General features: G+C 42.2%; 1 protein-coding gene across 3 annotated transcripts in view; it reads right to left on the bottom strand.

Moving 5' to 3' along the window:
- SLC30A7 (solute carrier family 30 member 7) overlaps window positions 1-22,839 on the bottom strand; it is a 57,850-nt gene that overhangs the window by 14,902 nt on the left and 20,109 nt on the right. For all 3 annotated transcript variants that reach the window (XR_011022057.1, XM_068239998.1, XM_068239997.1), the window contains 4 exons: window positions 17,342-17,429; window positions 11,910-12,042; window positions 8,589-8,801; window positions 4,740-4,787 (listed from right to left, as the gene is read on the bottom strand). Coding sequence is in view for 2 of the 3 variants with exons in the window: in XM_068239998.1 (XP_068096099.1) it covers window positions 4,740-4,787; window positions 8,589-8,801; window positions 11,910-12,042; window positions 17,342-17,429 (482 nt within the window). In the remaining variant the exon portion in view is untranslated. The remainder of the gene's footprint in view (window positions 1-4,739; window positions 4,788-8,588; window positions 8,802-11,909; window positions 12,043-17,341; window positions 17,430-22,839) is intronic.

Below are 22,839 nucleotides of genomic sequence, written 5' to 3'. Positions count from 1 at the left end.
TGTGCCAATTCCACAGTTAATCGGGAGATTTGCAGGGTCTCTCTTTCCCTAGGCGTGTGGCATATGCCTTAAGAAAGAGAGACACTGCGAGGCACCCAAAATAATGTTCTGATTAACTGTGGAATTGGCACAATGGAGAGTGTTCAGCAACTTGCAACACTAGCAATCTTTTATCAAAGAGATAGAATACTGGTATAATGTTTGTGTTTCAATGCATAACTTCATGAACTTCACATTGTTTTTAGCCAAGGTAAACCTTTCAGGCATGTTCTTGTGGCCGCACTACCACCATGTACGAGGTTATCCGTACTAGGCATGCATGAGTAAGGTCTGCACATGCCCAATAGAACAAAAGCTGCTAGTGCACAGCTTTTTTCCTCCATGCATAAGCACTTTGTTCTACTGAGCATGCACAACCTTACTTGCATACACCCAGTATGGATAAGCTCTTAAAACGCTGGCATGGCCACAAAAAAGGGGGATCCTGGGGAGCAATAGAGGGATAGACTAGGAACTGGAAAACCTCCAAAGGCTTCCCACTACTGAGATACAGTAAGTATCAAGTTCTAAATGCCTTTCTTCCACAGGAATTCTACACAAAACCATTTCTATCACTTTCTCCTGCACCTCCTCCCTCCTGTGGTGGGTGGGGTCAGCTCTGTGCCCAGAGGAAGAGACTGGCTGGTTACCCCTCTCCGCTCCCATCTGACTACCTGCTGTGGGTAATGGTGAGGCAGAACACATACCACTATTCATTCTAAACCAAACTGCATTTCCTACAGGAACTCGCCCTGAAAATAATTTAGTAAAAACCTGAATAACTTTATACACTGCAAATTATAATATAAAATGTGCAATGTATGTGTTAAGACAAAAAAACGAGTCTGGCTTAGGAATTTAAGACAAATTTAGATCTGTAAAATCTGCCCGCTGATTAACCTAGTAACCCAAGTTGCGTTTTCTTTGCTCTTTTCCTTCCTCCCATTACTATTCTTGGTTTCCTCACTCACACGTCTTGTTTTGCAAAAATCACTAGCTAGCCTCGCAAAATATTTTTACCTAATACCCGGTTTCATTACAAAATATGTAGTAATATTCTGCAAGTGCATTCAACCTCTCATTAAAACAATTTCCCAGTAACTGACAAATCGCAATGGCGATAGCGGAATTACACCCATAGACTTTATTAGCCTAGTGCTTTGGGATTAACCAGCGAGTCCTGAAAAAGCGCAAATTGTGTCCAAAAACGCTCCAGTGGGCCTCAGGCTCTGCTGCCGAAGCATCCCAGCATGCATCTGAGGTGGAAGGGTTGAGGAAATGCATACATGCAAAAAGGGTGCTGGGAAATGTGGGCGCAGGGTGAAGCCGAAAAACAGCTCACCCAGCTGTTACAAATTTCCTGGTAGCGTTAATAACTATTCCCCCTCCAGGCCGCAATGGACTCGGGTAAGATGCAGTTCGGCTGCCAGCTATTGCTGGCGGCAGAATTGCACAGTTTTTCTTTTTCCCTCGTAATTTGGGCTCCGTCATTTTCTGGCACCTAAATTACCCTCTGAGCGCCATTATAGTCGTAACGCACATCACAGCCTATGGCAGCCCCCAAATGTCCAGCTCCCCTTTTGCCTGTGTCGTGGGGAATGCCCCTGAGTTTATCAGGTGCATAAGTTTAAAGTAACCTAAGAATATAAGAGTTTCACTTACCTGGGGCTTGTGCCAGCCCCCTGCAGCCGACCTGTGCCCAGGGCATCCTCCCATTTCCCTGCCAAGGTTCACTTTTCTTGACGTAGTGAGAAAATCTCGACTGCACCTGCACAATACGCTCCCAGCGACGGGAACATGAATGAGGGCGTGCGCCGCAGTGCTCTACAACTGTGTGAAGTGAAAGTGAGCCGCAGCGTGAGAAGCAAGGATCATGTGGTAATTTTGCAGGTACAGGTCGGCTGCAGGGGGGCTGGCAGGAGCCCCAGGTAAGTGAAACTCTTTTTTTTAGGTTACTTCATTTCCACTTTAAGCTATGCATATCAGGACATCGAAAAAATTGGGTAACTACAACCTCAGGTGAACAACACAACACACCTTGTTATTTAACAAAGGCTGAGGGTGCATACTTCGAATTTTACTACATCCATGCCGAGAGCTTACCTACACAAGCTGGTCATAGTATTTAAAATCTGTTGGTGATAAAACTGGCATATCATTGGCCAATTAAAGTTGGATGTGTGTACTACGCTTAATTGAGGCGCTGTGTGAAAAATGAAGTACACCCTTACCACTTCCAGAGGAATCAAGAGTGAAAGTAGCAGCAAAGCACTGATAGTCAATGTACTTGATTAAATGGTCATCAGCAAATGTAGCCACCTCTGTTAAAGCAGAAGTTTTGCAGTTTGCTGGTCTGTAGCATTCAGCAGTATGTTACCACAATGCTAGGGATAAAATACATCAGCAGTGATCTAATGCCTTGTACACACCATACAATTTTCTGTTAGATTTTCTGTAATTATATTATTTTCTGTAAAGTACTGGTAGAGAGTGGTCATTATCTCTGGTGCATTGTCTTCTGGTTATCTCCTGCTGAGTAGAAGAATGCTAGGCAGATAGATGGTTTGATAGATAATTTCCAACATGTTGGAAATTATATATCTGGCAGGTAAATCTAACAGAAAATTGTATGGTGTGTACCTAGCATTAGAGCAGCAACTGTTGTAGCCCATCAGTCTGATAAGGATTATAAGGTAATTTTCAAACGATTTAAAATCCTTCATTCTGCTGTAAAATAGGTTACTCACAAGCAGAAAACACTGAAGACGGTTGCTAATCTTGCCAGGAGTGGACATCCCAGCAAATTCACCCTCTCAGAAATTGCAAAACAAAACCATTAGCTGCATCTCAGACATTAGTTAGCATTTCATGACAGTACAATACAATACAAAAAAAGGCAAACATGGCTTTTTCTTGGAAGGGCTGCCAGGAAGCTTACCTTACCAAAGAAAAAAAAAAAAACACACGACAGCACAGCTAAAGGATTGCACCTGAACAAATCACAAGCTTTCTGGAATCATGTCGTTTGGACAGATAAGGCCAAAGTGGAAATGTTTGGCCATAATACACAATGCCAAAGTTGGTGAAAAAAAGTACAGCACACCAGAACACACACGTCTCATACCAAGCGTTAAGCATGGTTGTGGAGGTGAAACTATTTGGGCTTGATCTGCCACTACCACAGGACCTGGTAAACTTGCAGTCATTGAGTTGGCCATACTCCTCTGTATTTCAAATATTCTAGTCAAATGTGAGGCTGTGTGTGTAACACCTAAAATTTGGATAAAATTTGTCATACAACAGGACAATGCTCACAAGTGCAGCAGCAAATCTACAACAGAGTGGCCGAGATGGCCCAGTCAAAGTTCAAACCTCAACCCGATTGAAATGTTGTGGTGGTGGTTTTGATATGACTATACTAAGCAATAAAAATTAATCAAACGATGATGCAAAATTAACCCAACACAAGAGGGCTTCAATGAAGCAAGTTTGATGGCGTTGGGTACAGTACAACAACAAATGTACGCCGGGTTTGAAAAAAAAATGCTGTGGTGAGACCTTTGAACAAGCTATACATAAACAAATGCCTCAAAACTGAAGCAATGTTGTACAGAAGCATGAGACAAAACTCCTCCACAATTATGCAAGAGAATTATATACCGTGGTGCTACTGAATCACAGTAGTGTACTTAATTTTACAGAAATGGCTTCTCCATAGTGCCTTTATTTTTGTTAAATGTCACTGTGGAATTGGTTGTATGGTTTTAAACCTGAGGCTTTAGATAAATTCATTTTGAGACCTGCTAGCACCAGATGATTATCTGTTATGTCCCGATACATAAAACTTCAGGACTGAAAGATAGTGTACTTTGTTTCTCATAAAGGTGGTATCTAGCGACTGATCAACCATTCTATTTAATAATCATTGTTCAATGAAAATCAGTGCAGCCACAAGCATGCCTAATCGACAATTGCACTGATTTTGTGCTGAAATCGGGTCAAATGTATTGCTCAGACATGCTGGTAAATCTTGGGCTGACATGATCGATCGGGCGCACCTGCGATGATAATTGGACCAATGCAACGGAACTCCTGGCCAATGTTCCCCCAAATGTAAATGTGCCCCCATGCATTAAAATACTGTACCTGTCCACTATCACCTGCCACGGTGCCCATACATCTTCTGCATTGCTACCCCTCATGGCTATTCCCATATAGCAAATGGGGCGCGTGTGACATCACACACGTCCCACGTGCTATATGCCGGTAGCCATATGGTGTGGCAAAGCAGAAGATGTATAGTCACAGCGGCGGGTGACAGCGAACAGGTAAATGTATTTGTTTATGTAATGGTGGCATATTTGCATTAGGGTGGCAGCAACTGAGGCAGCGTCATGTGGCAGATTCCCGAAAGATTACATACTGTGAACACAAATGTATGAAACCACCATTACAGATCAATGAGACGTAAGTAACTCTGATCTGTGTGAAAATTTTGCATGCAGTTTGAAATTTAGCCAATAAAATGCATTTCATGCTGATTCTGACTGGTCCATTTCCAAGCTGCATAGAATTGACATACAGGTTGGAATTTTATGCAAAACACTGGCCATCTCTAATAGCCACACAAAGGTGTTAAGGCATGGTTGGCACATGATGCTGTACATATCATTAGTCTGACGCACTACATAAATACCTACCCTCTAAAATCTGCTTGCTGGGCCCCCTTGTCTCCTGAGGTGGCTCATCTGAAATATATAAAAACACAAAGTGGAGTTTTAGTTAGAGTACAGGGAAATTAAGACCTCAAAGACACCCATAATATTATCATCATTACTGTGTTATTGTTATTTACAGTGATATTTTTAATATCACTACAATTACTGTATATAGCGTGACGTCTTCCATAGCACTTTGCTGAGTCCATTGACATGTCTCTACTGCTAGGTACACACAATACAATCTTCTGGCAGATTTACCTGCCAGATCGATTGTTTCCAACATGTCCGATCCGAATTTCGATCGATTTTCAGTGCACTTCAATGGATAGTGATCGGAAAAAAACGGTTGAAATTCAGATCGTACATGGGGAAAATAATTGTATCGTGTGTACCTAGCATAACTGTCCCTCGAAGAAGCCCACAAGTCCAATTGTTACAGATAAGGTAGTGCTGTGCTGTACAGACCCGGACACTGAATATTTGGCACTTACTTGACCTGAGGAAGCGGCGGTTGCCTGTGACGCGTTGTCACAGTGCTTATGCTATAAAATAAAAATCTGTTCTAAACCTTTTTATTGAGATACTCCTTGTGAGTGGTTTATATATATATATATAGACAGAATTCAGTCTTTTTAATTTGGGCGCCTCCGAGCACTACATTATCTCTTATACCCTACACTAGTAAGGGTCAGGATCACACAATAAACTTGTGAGATACGAAAAACTTTTTGGGAGTGTTAATGTCATAACTGTATGTTAATCCAAGTTTCATAGATTTGCACCTAATAGATATAAGGTGATACTAGTGTTTAATAAGGCCAATGTAACAGTTGATACAGATGAACAGAGTTACCCTTTAACGTTAGACTCAGAATTTTCCATTGCTGACATGCTAAAGCCAAGATCTAGTACTGTGTGAGTCTTTTCTCTTCTTAGGAATGTCTAAAGAGATAAGCAGTGCCTGGTACTGCCACCCCCATCTCAGATGAGTCGAGTCCCGCAAGCCATGGCCTTGATGTAACTATGTGAACAGGATGTGGAAGAGATTGTTTACTGGAATCGAGAGCAGGTGCAAAGCTGTGTGAATCCTCCACCCTTTCAGGGTGTAAGAAGAAGAGACACTCAGAAATGTACATTTTCATTGGACGAGTAAAGCACATCATGACTACGTAATTTGTGGTATAAGAATCTGTGCACAGCGGAAGTGCTGGCAGAAACCTTAACTGCCTGAATCTTTTTTACTTGGCTTACCTGGTTTCTCCATGTATACATGTGAAGCTTTTGAATAAAGCCATATTGCTTTCCTTTTCATCTCCTGACGTATTTTTGGAAATCTTGGTGTATTGATAAGTAAGAGACTTTCACAGGAGCATCGACCTATCACTCACTTCCTACATCTGAAAGGCCGAGTGGCGACGGTACTTCTCCACATGCCCTCAAGAGTGGTTGCATCTGGTGGCAACCCACACTTGTGAGTATACCACTATACTGTTTTATCTTATTCCACATCACCAGACGATACTACACCAGATTGGGCTCCCGGTATCCTTGCGTTCTTTTCCCAGTTCTACTAGCAAAAACCCAATTGTTCCAGAGATGTGTGTATCCATGTATTCAAAGCTGTGTGAATACATGGAGGCAAATCTCATGAATTTTACTGATGACTGTTAAAGCGGATCCGAGATGAAGAACGAACTATAACAACTAACTTGTCTATATATCTTATCTAAAGTTTAGATAGTTTACACAGCAAATCTAGCTGCAAACAGATTTAATAGAAAATGATTATTTCTTCCTGTAATACAATGACAGCAGGCTTATGTGCACCATCAGCACTCAGACTGTGAAAAAACCTAATCCCCCCCTCCTCCCTCTGCCTCTGAAATCAATGGCTAGTAACACCTCCTCCTCCCCCCTGCCCAGACTGAGCTCCCATGAGCCCTTGCTACTGCCAAGGCTCTCTGAAAACCTGTGGGCGTGGTTTATTTAGTTTATAGGGAATTAGAGTATTAAAACAAAAAAGTATTTGGCTTGAGGAATGCCCTATAAACAATAGGAAAGGAACACAATTATGCAATGAGTAAAAGTTCACCTCGGATCCACTTTAATGTTGATCACATGCATTACCTCTGTGTGCCTGCTGCACAAGAACCAACATTAATTCCACTCAATTTTGCTTTTAATCCTTTAAAGGGCCCCTGAAGTGAGAGGGATATGAAGGCTCCCATATTTATTTCCTTTTAAAAATAATACCAGTAGCTTGGCATCCTGCTGATCCTTTGTGGATCAGTAGTGTCTGAATCACAATAGTGGAACAAGCATCCGGCAAATACAGTCAAACTAGGGGCCCTGACACATTGCAGAGCATTTTGCGGGTTGATTTCGTTTAAAAAACCCACTTCCATTGACTTACATTAAAATCGCAGCAAAATAGCTGCGATCGCAATTTTTAAAAAAGTATGATCGTGGCTAAGTCTTTTTAGCGATGAAAAACGACTAGCAAAACGCTCCGCTGTGTGTCGGGGCCCTAATTCATAAATAGGATTTGATTGCTTGTTCAGAGGCAGAAGATCAGCAGCACGGCCAGGCAATTTGCATTGTTTAAAAAGGAAATAAATATGGCAGCCTCCATTTCCCACTCAATTCAGTTGTCCTTTATTTCCCAGTTTGGCTACTAGATGGTGATAGAGCACCACAAGCAAATAGCAGTGGCATATTTTTAAAGGAAATTAGCATATTCAAGAAGCTGGAATCCGTAAATGATGCTGTGCGTGCAGATCACCTGATGAAGACAAAATGTTGAAACGCGTTGTGAAATCAGCACACGGAGCCAGCACCCTGAGAGGCCCACCCCAAACCGAGAAGTGTTCGGAACGCCATCATCCATGGCTTCAAGCAAGGAGAGAGGGAGCCCCAGGTATCTGTGCTCATATTACATGCCATCAACTGCTTCTTACCTTGTAAGTGCATTTTATTTGCATAGGCTTTTTATTAAGGATGGTACTTCCGTACAGAGTGCTCCAAGCGCTTGTTGTTTATCTTCTAGCTCACAATCCAATTCCTACTATGATCAGTCTTGTGTTCATATAGTTTAAGGCCAATTTTGTGACCATGGGAGCCAGTTTAGTTACCATTATGTTGTGGGGATGTGAGCTAAAGCCGGAGTACCTGGAGGTAACCCATGAAGTGTTGGGAGAACATACAAACTTCATGCAGCTAGTGTCCTAGCCAAGATTTGAACCTGGGACCCTGGTGCTGCAAGAAGAGTGTGCTATCCCCACTACATCACTGTGCTAACTCATCAGTTATGTATACCCAGTGCCAGGGCTGATATTTTTTACTGGGCTTCTCAAATCTTAATACCCATACATACAGGTTAAAAAGAAGTATTGCAATTCTTCTACACCAGATATTAGTGTCTGCTGAAGTTATTTATATCTCTGCTACTTTTAGGTCATCGATGAGTAAGAGACTGTCACTGCTGTCTGTCATTCAAGACAGTAAAGATAATTTCATCGCCTAGTAAAAGCCAGCACTATCATTTGAATTTGAGTGTCACCAGTGCAGAAAATTAAAGGATTGCAGAAAAAAAATTATTATAAATACTGTACACACAGACATCCCGCAAACAGAGAAACACTTAACTAACTGGGAGAAAAAAATAATATTTCAGTTTGTGTCCCAATTGTATTTAATGTCCCACACTTCAATATCAACAATCAGGGCATTGGCATTTCAGATCTATCCACTGCCAGCAATTTCTTTCTTGGGTGATATTGATTTAGAAGGATGAAATCTTGCACATTGACATAACTCATTTTCCCTTACCGTGATCCAAGCTTTGCCCATGTTTATGGCTGTGTCCATGATCTAATTCATAGCTTCCTCCATGGCTATGACCATGATCTCCACCATGGCCATGATCATGACCTCCGCCATGGCTGTGCCCGTGACCTTTATCATGGCTGTGCCCATGGCCCCCACTATGGCTGTGTCCATGGCTTACAGAGCCATTGAATGATGAATGGCTGTGTCCATGGCCTGAAAAGGAAACAAAAATGAAATGTGGACAACCTTTTAAGAGAATCTGCTGTAAAAAAAAAAACTATGAGAAATATAAAAACAATAACAATCTAAATATAAAATGTCTGCAAAAGTATTGACAGCAGAATTGAAAAAAAAAAAGTGTCACTTACCTAGGGCTTTTGCCAGCCCCTAGCAACCATCCTGACCTGTGCCGGTCCTCCACGATCTTCTGTTCTCCCACCGCCAGCTAGCTAGCCTTGCCATGCGTAGCCTTGCTGTAATATGTACGAACAGAGGCGCCAAGCAGAGTAAAACAATGTTCTAAAAATGATAAAAAGAGGGAAGTCAAGGTGGACTTACCTCCCTCTGGTAGTGGACATATACTCAAATGCAGAGTAAAAAATATACAATTTATTCACAGCTCCATAAAATCGCAACGCGTTTCGCGGTCAACAATCCCGCTTCATCAGGCAGTACAGGAGCATATAAAACTGGTTCAGGTCCATAAAGCATGTGAGCGCCTCTGCTCACACGCTTTATGGACCTGAACCAGTTTTATATGCTCCTGTACTGCCTGATGAAGCGGGATTGTTGACCACGAAACGCGTTGCGATTTTATGGAGCAGTGAATAAATTGTATATTTTTTTACTCTGCATTTGAGTATATGTCCACTACCAGAGGGAGGCAAGTCCACCTTGACGTCCCTCTTTTTATCATTTTTAGAACATTGTTTTACTCTGTTTGGCGCCTCTGTTCGTACATATTACAGCACAATTAAGTCCACCCCTGGTGGAGGAGTTCTTTCCCCATTTTCCTATCTACAGAGAGCGACTTTTATACCCGAGTGGGGTCAGGTACTAATACTGCCCACCTGCCTGTCAAGTGGTTACCTGATGGTAACCCACCTTTGTGAGTATAAGAACCTTTGACATTACATTATATATTGAGCTTACCAGACAATATTGCACTATTGGGCTCTTGGTGTCATCTGTTTTGTTTTTACATGCGTAGCCTTGTTTGCATTACCATCCGCAATAGCAAGCAAAAATACGCATGGTCAGAGCTTACAAGTCGACCGAACCAAAACTAGCTGGTGGCGGGGGAACAGTATCGTTGAGGACTGTCGCAGGACAGGGCGGCTGCAAGGGGCTGGTAGGAGCCCCAGGTAAGTGAAACTATTTTTTATCTTCAGCTCTGCTTTAAAAATTGATCAGAGCAGAAAATATAAATTTTGCTTAAATTATTTGGAGTCCAAGTTAATAAAAAAAAAAGTAAAACAGGTTGTTTGTCGGGTGAAAAAAAAAGTAATTACTTTTTCTGAAATAAATTGCATTTACGGCAGTGGTGATCAGCTGAAACAACTGCGCGTTTTCAGCGTGATGACCACTTTGGTGTCGAAACCACACTTCTGAAGTGGCAATCAGGTCTCTTCACATTACAAGGCATACATGTAATATAAGGGTGACTAGAAAAAAAGGGAGCCGTATATTGCCGCTAGTAGAATATTGGTAAAGTAATACTTGATTCCGATACAAAAATATTGGCAATTTTTACAGATATTTTACTCTGACCTAACCCAGCCCTACTCTCACACAGAATCCTCCCCTCTACGGATTCCAAACCCTTATACCTCCAGTGTGCTTCAGAATTTTTTCCAGCTGGGTGGCATGAAAAAGTAGCCGGGTGGGGCGAGATGAAAGAATGCAGGGCCAGCGCTTCTCTGCACATTTCTACTTACAGCAGAGGTGGAGTTGAGCCGATGACAGCCGGGTGCTCACCAAAAATAGCCGGGTGGAGCACCCGGCTAAAAGAGCCTGGGGAGAACACTGACCTCTCTCTACCAAAGCCTAACCCTCAACCCTCCCTCAATTGATGCCTATCCCTTAACTCCTCTCCACATGGTTCTTAACCCTCCCCTAGTGGTGCCCAACCCTCAACTCAGTTGCAGTTATATGAATTTCCCTATGGTTTTCGTATTGAGACTTCCACTACAGTAAGGTCCATAAATATTGGGACATCGACACAATTCTAACATTTTTGGCCAAGTCAATCACCTGACCTGAATCCGACTGAGCATGCATTTCACTTGCTGAAGACAAAACTGGAGGGAAAATGCCTCAAACTTTAGAAAATGCATGCTCCTCCTCTTCAATCCCCTACATAAATATCTTTATTGGCATATGAAATTCTTGGTTATTTGCAGTGCGGTACACTGCTATTTCTGCTGCTGAAAAAAAAAAAAGTAAGGGGGCCCGCTGCATTGTGGGATTTGTAGTTCTATGCAGGCACATAATGCAGATACATTAGAAGAGAGGCAGACAACACCAAGGAGGAAAGGGAGGTCCTAGCAAGGTTTCACTTGCCCTTCACATAGATGGAGACAGAAAGAGGGCACTGAAGCAAAGAAAATTATTAAGACTGACTGATAGAGGCTATAAAACAGGGGAGTCTAAGCAGATATTCAGCTAAGCATAAAGGAAAAGCAGAATATATTACTTACTATTCATAGTGGTGCCACCTTGAAAATTGGCTGCACTGTAACGATGTAATGGTTAAGGGCTCTGCCTCTGACACAGGAGACCAGGGTTTGAATCTCGGCTCTGCCTATTCAGTAAGCCAGCACCTATTCAGTAGGAGACCTTTGGCAAGTCTCCCTAACACTGCTACTGCCTATAGAGCACGCCCTAGTTGCTGCTGCTCTGGCGCTTTGAGTTCGCCAGGAGAAAAGCGCGATATAAATGTTATTTGTCTTGTCTAATAACGCTCACCACTGGTACCCATTCCCATGCCAATTTCTTAGATGTTTTAAGTTACGACACCCTCAAAACACGCCAAGTTTACATTTTGCCAGTGTCATGTTCATTTAGGCCTGCCCAGGCCTAACCCTCTGCCTAGTATTTCCCACCATAAATTTCACCATGTAGCTACGAAAACCCAACTACAGCCTCTCATGTAGATGCACTGTAGAGGAAATCATCCAGTCTAGTTTGAGTCCTACCAATCTAGATTTCTGATGTTCATAAGATTACGTTAGCAGAGAGCCTTCAGAAATACAGTTCTCAAACAGCAGGCCAATATGCTAGAGTAATACAAAACAATATTGTATAAATCATATACAATACCTCCATCATGTGAATGGCCATGATGGCTTCCCCCATGCTGGAACACAAATATTCCAATGAGATTTACTAGGAATCCCAGGATAGACACAGGAAGGAGACGATCATGATGGACCTCTGGGGTGTCAAGGGCTCGCTGAAGAGAGACAAGAGAACATTTATATCACACTGAAGATATACAGTAGATACAACTCTACACACTGTTGATGGTGAAAAAAGCAACAGAATCACAAAAAAAATAAATAAAAAATAAATAAAAAAAACAAACAAACACAGCTGATTAAATAGGAATTTGAGTGAGAGAAAATCCCTCATACATCTTTTGAACGCTCGCCTGACAAGGTTCACTTTAAGCGCTTGTTCACACTACAAGAGCTTTTTAAGCGCTTGTGATGTTAAAAAAGCTTTTGCTAATGCAATGGTATGGGGGATTTTTACAAAATCTTATAGCTCCAGTGAGAACACACGTAGGATAACATTACCACGAGCTTTTAAAATCACAAAGCATTTAGAAAAGCCCTAAAACTCTAAAGCCAAGTAACCACTGTAAGAGTGAATTACTGGCTGGCTTGAACCCAATTGGACAAAATAAAATGGTAACCGTTCCCCTCCATGTTTGACTGGAGACTCCACTGATATGTAATTGGTGCATGGGAACCATGAACAGTTGTCCATAATTGGATGAGAATGAATTGGGAGAAGACTTTCATAGATTTTGAAGCTTGAAGGAAGAAGTGGTACTCCAGATACATAACCACAACTGTGGCTTTTTTTTTTTTTTTTTTTTTTCTTTTAAATAAAGCATTGTCACTTTTTGGCAATATTACACATTGCCCTTTTTCTCCTAAATATCTTTATTTAACAAAGTGCTAACAATAAAAGGCGCAGTTAGTATTGTTACAGGCCTTGCTGATGGTTAAGTTATAAAGTTCACTAAACTGCAGAAAGTTTATACTGTTTCCTTGCTGATACTGTAGTGCGAGTTGCCTAAATAGCGTAACCAGTGTTACCTAAGTAACGTGCGCTACAACGTGCATTATCCAAACAATGCTCACATTACTGCGGTTAAGTGGGCGTAGCTAATATGGCAACTCACGCGGTCAGCGGCAGTAATGGTAAAATTGCAGTGCACTGCGCGCGCACGACAATCTTACTGGGGTTTAGTGCATCAGGCCCAAAGGTTGCAATAACTTTATAGTCTCTCAGCATACAGATTAAACCGTATTGCTATTATTGGGGGGGGGGGGGGTGATCAGTGGCCCAGTGTTAAGATGAGATCAGGTAAAAAGATAATTAACCAACAGGGTGAAATACAGTGCAGCATAATAACACATGGAACGTTTATCTATCTGGATGCCAATGAGTCTCAATTGAGGGTAATAATACTTTTTGGTGGAGGCGACCAAAACCACAAGGAACAAGGCAGATCTATAAAGGAAAGATAAAAGTGTTCCAAAGCTAGTACATGGATAGAACAGAGGCGCAAATAACAGGATAAAACTGTTAAAAAAAAACATTTAAAAGAGGAGGTAGTGGTGGACTTGCCTCCCAGTAAGTAGATACCGAATTGGTTGATTTAATAGCCAATTAAAGTTATACATACACACCACATTGCAATGCGTTTCGCAGGATCAAACCAGCTACATCAGGCAGTAACGGGAGCAATAACTAGTACTGGTCAGTCAAGCTACACTGATTTGTACTAGTTATTGCTCCCATTATAGCCTGATAAAGCGGGTTTGATCCTGCGAAACGCATTGCATTATGGAGTGTATGAATGTATGAATACATTTCATTGTGTCTACTTACTGGGGAGGTAAGTCCACCTCCACGGTTTTCAACAGTTTTATCCTGATGGCTCATCTGTTCCATCCTTGCTACATTCTCAAGTCCATACTCAGGAGACAAGGGGTAACACCCCTCAACCATCTACAGAGAGTGACTTTGTAACCTGGGTGGGGTCAGGTCCTAATGCTCCCTACCCGCCTATACAATGGTTGCTTTGAGGTAACCCACACTTGTGAGTAACAGCACACGTTTTGTCTTTCTCCATAACCTCGCTATACTACATACTACACTATATCCGGCTCTCTGTGCTCCTTTCTTTTTTCCTCCTACAAAGCTGGTACATAGTGCTCGAGTTAAACAATAGGAAGATGTTCTCCCTGCAATTGAGGGAGAAGCTCCCATATATAGTACCAATGGAGACCGAAATTGGGTCCATTATACAGTACAGTAAATAGTATTTAGGGTTCTAGAGAAAGTGAGTGAACCCAGAAAAAGAGGTTTTCCAACCATAATCAGCTGGATGGGGGACCAGCTCAGCAGTCACCTGGTACTGTGAATTTCTCTATCACCTAAAGGCCCATACACACATCTGATTTTTTTTAATCGACGGGTCGTTTGGACGTCCCATCGTTCAGTCGGCCGGACGTCAAATCAGGCGTGTGTACATTCCGTCGTTCAGCTGATAAAAAAAGAAAAAAAATCAGACGTGTGTATGGGCCTTATGGTGTCAAGTACAGATCCTACACTACCCACCCCCTACCCAAAGCAAACAACAATACAAACAGGAGATCTATAGTGGTTTGCAAAAGTATTTGGCCCCCTTGAAGTTTACCACATTTTGTCATATTACTGCCACAAACAATCAATTTTATTGGAATTCCACGTGAAAGACCAATACAAAGTGGTGTACACGTGAGAAGTGGAACGAAAATCATACATGATTCCAAACATTTTTTTTTTTTTTACAAATAAATAACTACAAAGTGGGGTGTGCGTAATTATTCAGCCCCCTTTGGTCTGAGTGCAGTCAGTTGCCTATAGACATTGCCTGATGAGTGATTATAACTAAATAAAGTGCACCTGTGTGTAATCTAATGTCAGTACAAATACAGCTGCTCTGTGATGGCCTCAGAGGTTGTCTAAGACAAGGAGAGCGCTGATCAGAAATGCAGTCAAGGGGCCCATGGTTACTCTGGACGAGCTGCAGAGATCTACAGCTCAGGTGGGGGAATCTGTCCATAGGACAACTATTACTCGTGCACTGCACAAAGTTGGCCTTTATGAAAGAGTGGCAAGAGGAAAGCCATTGTTAACAGAAAGCATAAGTCCCGTTTGCCACAACCCATGTGGGGGACATAGCAAACATGTGGAAGAAGTTGCTCTGGTCAGAGGAGACCAAAATTGAACCTTTTGGCCAAAATGCAAAACACTATGTGTGGCGGAAAACTAACACTGCACATCACTCTGAACACACCATCCCCACTGTCAAATATGGTGGTGGTGGCAGTAACATGCTCTGGGGTGCTTCTCTTCAGCAGGGACAGGGAAGCTGGTCAGAGTTGATGGGAAGATGGATGGAATCTTGGAAGAAAACCTCTTGGAGTCTGCAAAAGACTTGAGACTGGGGCGGAGGTTCACCTTCCAGCAGGACAACGACCATTAACATAAAGCCAGGGCAACAATGGAATGGTTTAAAACAAAACATATCTATGTGTTAGAATGGCCCAGTCAAAGTCCAGATCTAAATCCAATCGAGAATCTGTGGCAAGATCTGAAAAATGCTGTTCACAAACGCTGTCCATCTAATCTGACTTAGCTGGAGCTGTTTTACAACGAAGAATGGGTAAGGATTTCAGTCTCTAGATGTGCAAAGCTGGTAGAGACATACCCTAAAATTCTTGCAGCTGGAATTGCAGCAAAAGTTGGTTCTACAAAGTATTGACTCAGGGGGCTGAATAATTACACACACCCCACTTTGTTATTTTTTTAAAAAATGTTTGGAATCATGTATGATTTTTGTTCCACTTCTCACGTGTACACCACTTTGTATTGGTCTATCACATGGAATTCCACTAGAATTGATTCATGTTTGTGGCAGTAATATGACAAAATGTGGAAACAGTCAAGGGGGGCGAATACTTTTGCAAACCACTGTATGTCATAAAACAGGAGATCCATGGTCTACTTGTTTATATATTCCTAATAGACAAGAGGAGAAACTGTTAACATTTACATTCTTTATCAGTCTACCCCTAATCCCCATGTGTATGAAGGATGTGAGATAATGGAAGAAAACAGTTCAGGAGGCAATACTGAGCAGTGTTCTCCCCAGGCTTTTAGCCGGGTGCTCCACCCAGCTAATTTTGGTGAGCACCCGGCTGTCATCGGCTCACCTCCTCCTATGCTGTAAGCAGAATTGCACACAGAAGCGCTGGCCCTGCATTCTCTCTTCTTACCCCACCCGGCTACTTTTTCATGCCACCCGGTGGGAAAAAAATTCTGAGGAGACCACTGCTGCGGCAAGTATTCCAGATCTTTAGAAGATCTGCATATGTTCCAAATCAAATGTTAGCCTTTCATTAAGCCAGTTTTAGTTATTCTTAACAGAAATAGGTTTAACTTTTTTTTTTAATTATTATTATTATTATTATTAAGACTATGCCAATCTAAACTGGATTTTCGTATTCCTGTAATTGCATTGTTGGAAGTGTCTGCCAACCAGATCAGCCAATTTCAGTTTAGGGCTGCGCCCATCATTTGAGCGCCGCCCTAGACCATAATGAGAATTACGGCTATAAATCGGCGCTTAGTGACTAATTTGTGCGCCAGCGGTTGCTGGAGCTCAAATTCGAGAAAAAAAACCTAGATAATTTAGCGGCGGCAATAGCTGGTACACAAAAGAAATCCCCCCAAGATTGCAACAGATATTTTATAGTATTCATGGCCCTGACTTTGAGGGGGAGCAGTCTTTCGGCTTTACCCTGCACCCAAATGTACGCTTGCCAACACCTCATTGACAATTATTACTATTATTCATTTATATAGTGCCACATAAAACAAGTTATATTGGCAAACATGGGCAATATGGATGAAAAACACAGTGGCAGAACGGTGGGCTTCCCACTACTTAAAGGAAACCAGAGTTGAAGAAGATAAAAAAAAAGTTTTATACATATCTGGGGCTTTCTCCAGCTCCATAAGCTCGAATCGCTCCCACGCCGCCGTCCTCGGCTGTCTGCAGCTCCAGTACTGGGTACCGTCACTTCTGTCAGACGTGGCCAGTCTGCGCAAGAGAAGTGCGCCCTCTACGTATCTCTCCAGCGGCAGCTGGAGAAATACGCAAAGAGCGCACTTATCTTATGTCAGACCCAGGTATGTATAAAAATTTCTCTTTTCTTCAACTCAGGTACACTTTGATTTACACTACAAGAGCTTTTTAAACGCTAGAGATTTTAAAGCTCTTGCTAATGCAATGCTACTCTAGTGTGCACACACATATAGGATAACATTAGCAAGAGCTTTTAAGATCACAAAGCACTTAGAAAAGATCTTGTAGTGTGAACGAGCCCCAAGTGTCCAAATTAACTGACCCCCCCCCCCCTTCCCCCAGATTTGCTTCAAACTATTATCGCACACACGCGACTTACCTCCACACCTTCAGAGAAAATAAAAAACGCTGTGAAGATCAGGAAAAGACCATTCACAAATCCTGCCAGGACCTCGGCCCGGACAAACCTGGAGACAGAAGAAGCAGTCATAAATACCTACACAAATCTACGGCCAAACTCCATACAGATGTCGTATCTACTAAAGTAGATGTCGTATTATCTACTAAATGATTTCTAATTTAGTCAACTGTGTGATTAACAAAGCTGTGATTAATAAAACCAGGGTTGACATTACCCTTGTTACATGTGGTAAATTATGAATATTTACTGGATATTGATAATTTAGGCTAGGTTCCCACTTGAGCCGGACCCCCAACGGCTGCTGTGGTCCAGTAGGTGCCTGGAGTAAATGAGTTTCCACTATAGGCTATATAAGCAATGCATCAGCTCTCCGTGGAAATATCGCAGACAACACGCTGCAACAAATTCAACGGATCCATTGCAGATTGACAAGTGTGAATGGATCCGATTTATCAAATAAGATCAGTTCACAGACAGAGTTTTCCAATGCAGTAAAATGGACAGAAAAATGTCAGTTTTTTGTTATAGTGGGAACCGAGCCTTACTCCTTTTCCACAGTGCCCCACTCAATTAGATCAGTGCTCAGTAGAGTGTAGATGTCCACTGCAGTACAAAGCCTTTGAGTCTCAATATTGTGCTGCTCCTACCTGTGTCCCCCACCATCAAACACTGATCAACTCAGCACAACAGCAACGCTATTTTTTACTACAAGGAGAATATTTAATCTTTAAAATGTATATGTTCCTCATAACAAAGGCCTAGTAGCCATTTCCATTACCAGGGCTGTGGAGTAAGAGAGTCAGACGCAATTATTGGGTACCTGCAGTAGAGTTTTCAAAAACATACCAACTTAGACTTATAAATTATAATGAAAAAAATACAGTTGATTAAAGCACACCTGAACTGGGACAAAAAGATGACCTTTACTTACCTGGAGCTTCTTCAATCCCCCTGTATTCTTCGAGGCCCTCATGTTCAGGGTCCCCTCCATTGTGCTGCTGACCCCCACTGAAAAATCTCCATCCCGGCTTGGCTGTGGGCTACTGCGCGGTTCCCTCACCTTAGCTCCATCAATTGCAGTCCTAGGAGTGTTCTGCGCATGGGCTGTACTATTCTTTTGCAAGCCGCACATGCACAGAACACCCCTGGCAATGGACCACGATTGATGGAGACGTGCATGTGCTGGAGCCCCCGACCAAGCCAGGACAGCGGCACAATGGAGGGGACTCCAAACACACTGAGGAGGCTCAAAGACTACGGGACTGGAAAAAGCCCCTGGTAAGTAAAGACCACTTATTCTTCCCAGTTCACGTGTGCTTTAAAATTACCCACCTTCATAGATAACAGTCATAATAAAGTACCGCTCTAGCATAAGAATAAAGCCCAGTGTGTAGTTGTTTCGCTAGTGTAAGTCAAGCTAAGCTATTAGGCACCCTTACATTCACACATTAATCTGGATTACACTGTTACAAACAATGTGTTCATATTGTTTTATTTAAGGTATACAGTCCTAGCCAAAAGTTTTGAGACTATCAAAAATATTGGAAATTAGAAAAGTTGGTGCTTAAGTTTTTATAATAGCAATTTGCATATACTCCAGAATGTTATGAAGAGTGTTCAGATGAATTGCATAGTCCTTCTTTGCCATGAAAATGAACTGAATCCCCCCCCCCCAAAAAAAAAAAACTTTCCACTGCATTTCATTGCGGTCATTAAAGAACCTGCTGAGATCATTTCAGTAATCGTCTTGTTATCTTAGGTGAGAATGTTGACGAGCACAAGGCTGGAGATCATTTGGTCAGGCTGATTGGGTTAGAATGGCAGACTTGACATGTTAACAAGGAGGGTGATGCTTGAAATCATTGATCTTCCATTGTTAACCATGGTGACCAGCAAAGAATCGCATAGAGCCATCATTGCGTAGAATAAAAATGGCTTCACAGGCAAGGATATTGTGGCTACTAAGATTGCACCTAAATCAACAATTTATAGGATCATCAAGAACTTCAAGGAAAGAGGTTCAATTCTTGTTAAGAAGGCTTCAGGGTGTCCAAGAAAGTCCAGCAAGCGCCAGAATTGTCTCCTAAAGAGGATTCAGCTGCGGGATCGGAGTGCAACCAGTGCAGAGGTTGCTCAGGAATGGCAGCAAGCAGGTGTGAGAGCATCTGCACGCACAGTGAGGCAAAGACTTTTGGAAGATGGCCTGGTGTCAAGAAGGGCAGCAAAGAAGCCACTTCTCTCCCAAAAAAACCCATCAGGGACAGATTGATGTTCTGCAGAAAGTATGGTGAATGGACTGCTGAGGACTGGGGCAAAGTCATATTCTCCGATGAAGCCCCTTTCTCATTGTTTGGGGCATCTGGAAAAAGGCTTGTCAGGAGAAAAAAAGGTGAGCGCTACCATCAGTCCTGTGTCATGCCAACAGTAAAGCATCGTGAGACCATTCATGTGTGGGGTTGCTTCTCATCCAATGGAGTGGGCTCACTCACAATTTTGCCAAAAAACACAGCCATGAATAAAGAATGGTACCAAAATACCTTCCAACAGCAACTTATTCCAACAATCCAACAACAGTTTGGTGAAGAACAATGCATTTTCCAGCACGATGGAGCACCGTGTCATAAAGCAAAAGTGATAACTAAGTGGCTCGGGGACCAAAACATTGAAATTTTGGGTCCATGGCCTGAAAACTCCCCAGATCATAATTCCATTGAGAACTTGTGGTCATCTCTCAAGAGGCGGTGGACAAACAAAAACCAACTAATTCTGAGAAACTCAAAGAAGTGATTATAAAAGAATGTGTTGCTATTAGTCAGGATCTGGCCCAGAAGTTGATTGAGAGCATACCCAGTCGAATTGCAGAGGTCCTGAATAAGAAGGGCCAACACTGCAAATACTGACTCTGCATAAATCTCATGTAATTGTCAATAAAAGCCTTTAAAAACATATGAAGTGCTTATAATTATATTTCAGTACATCACATAAACAACTGAAACAAAGATCTAAAAGCAGATTAGCAGCAAACTTTGGAAAAACTCATATTTTTGACAGTCTCAAAACTTTTGGCCATATGTTGAAACACCCTAATTTGTGCAAACACGTGTAATTATTTTCAGCTCTGGGACCAACTCCACAGCAGTTTAAAAACTCACTTGGCTCCTCAAACAAATAATTTGCTATGTTATTAAATGTAGGCTTAATGTTTATACAACAGAATCACCCCTGTGAAGGCCGAACGCATGGTCTGCGCCATTCCCCAGTCTGCTGCTCTGTCACCCCTCCCCGCCCCTTCCACCTTTATAGCTGAAATGTGTCTGTATAGGTCAGTTAGCGATATTGCCCGAGGGCAGCACTGTCCAACTGGCGGCCCTCAAGACCTCCTGCTGGAGACCGATTATAACAATGTTCCCCCAAAAACTAAAATTACTTCACAACTATACAAAGAAACAGGACAATTATCAGTCTGTTCACAGAAATAAGCCAAGCGTAAACTAAATGCAAACGCTAATACTAACAGGAGTTAAAACACTGTAGCAGGATAAAGATCCTGTTCCATGACTGAGCTGCTCAAATATTTACATAAAAGCAGTATACCGCTGTGACACGCCACTCCCCATGCTTTAACAGCTGAATTTCGGATGATAGTTATATAGCATTGAAGCTGTGAAAAGTACCAGCAAAGCAGCTGTACAATAACCTGGCCCTGACCAAAACCTTCTCCACATGGTTAGTTCCCTCACCTCTCTAACAAATTCCCTGTGCCTAGCAAGAGAACATACTAAGTAAAAGGATACCAGACTTTGGTTTATTGGTGGGACTGAAATTAAATCATATTTCCAATCACACTTAATCGTTCAGAAACGGCCTTCATTTCGAAACAGCCTCATCAGTCTGCAGATAGACTGTACACACGCACTACTGTCGGGAGAACGCCCGCCCAGCAGGAGGGTCTCACGGACCCGTCGTTCTCTTTAGTAGTGCGTGTGTACGTACCTTAAGGGCTAGTTCACTCTGGGAGCACAAATTGTGATCGCAATCTTGATCTTGCAGCACGAAATTTTGTGTTTTTACTGCGATTTAGGATTCCAGTTCAATAAAAACTAGAATCACAATGCAATTGCCCCTGAAGTGCTGTATGTGGGTTGCAGTGAGAATGATCCCATATGGATACATTAGTCACAGCATTTTGCTGATCGCTTCGCCAGTGATTAGCAAAGCACTGAAAAGCTCCCGAGTGTGAACCAGCCCTTAGTGTGAGACTTCGCGAATGTCCAGCATGACCCCAGACTATGTGGGCAATGATCAGACTATAAAGAAAAAGAAACGTGGAGTGTTTGATTTGGCAAATACGGCATCTTGTGTGCACAGCTGGCTGCAATCAGGGCAGACATCAGTAATGAATCACTTCATGCTAAAGTCAGCTTGTGAGCAATATCTGACATCAGCAGCCCTGCCCGAATATAAACAGGCAGGCAAGTGACAGAGTGTACGTGTCCCTATATCACATAGCTACTATTACCAGTCATAGGATTATGAGACATTTACATTGCCTGGAAAGACGACTGATTGGTTAGTATTGTTCAGGCTAGACTGCTCAGGGTATGGCTGCAGTAAAATGGGAAAAGCAACACTGGAAATGGATTTGCTAACTTTCAGGTGTTGCAACCAGTGAACGCCAATGGCATATCTGTACCACTGCAAGTATAGATGCACTGGCTATTTCTCAAAAGGTGACGAGTAAATGGTTTTGTGTCATGTTAGCCAAGAGGGACACATTGGGCATGATTCACTAAGCTTTCTCACCTGTTTTCCTCTATTTTCACCTTATCTATGTTAAATTTTTAAGCTCCCACAGAGCAAATATAGAATATAAGGTAAGAAAAGTAATATTGAAATTAGGTTAATCAGGAAAAACTTACTTAGAGTGATTATTTTGCTTGTAAATGTGCTGAAAGGTTATTTTTATCAATTAGGTGATAAATACGTCATTTATGAGAAGTTTTGTGAATAGAGCCCATAGTAAACGAAAATGCTGATTTTGTCAAAAGGTTTGTGTTGCATCAGCTGAACAACATGTGCTAGTGCCAAAAGAACAACAAGAACTGCAAACTACTACAGAAAGAATGGCATATTGACAGCACCTTCTATTGAAACATCATAATGCTTTATTTTATAACGTAATAAAGTTCAGTAAATCATTTAAAATCAATATAGTCAGATTCCCTTCAGGGTGACGTCAATCAATAATTAAGGCATAAATCACTTTGGTGGGTACCCCTTCCAATGCCCATGGCCCACATGTATCATGGGTGTTAATGCGTTAATGCCCGCTTCCTCAGAAGCTGTGTGGTGTGTTGACACTCTTACTATCCCTTTATTCATTAACCAGCTGAGCGGTCTGGACGAGCTCAGCTCGTCCAACACCGCCAGCGGCTGCCGCTCAGGCCCTGCTGGGC

The sequence above is a fragment of the Hyperolius riggenbachi genome, chromosome 6 (genome assembly GCF_040937935.1).
Source record: "Hyperolius riggenbachi isolate aHypRig1 chromosome 6, aHypRig1.pri, whole genome shotgun sequence".
In the NCBI taxonomy this organism is placed as follows: Eukaryota; Metazoa; Chordata; class Amphibia; order Anura; family Hyperoliidae; genus Hyperolius; species Hyperolius riggenbachi.
Note: the sequence above shows the minus strand (reverse complement) of the source record. Positions and strands in the feature narration are given on the sequence as shown.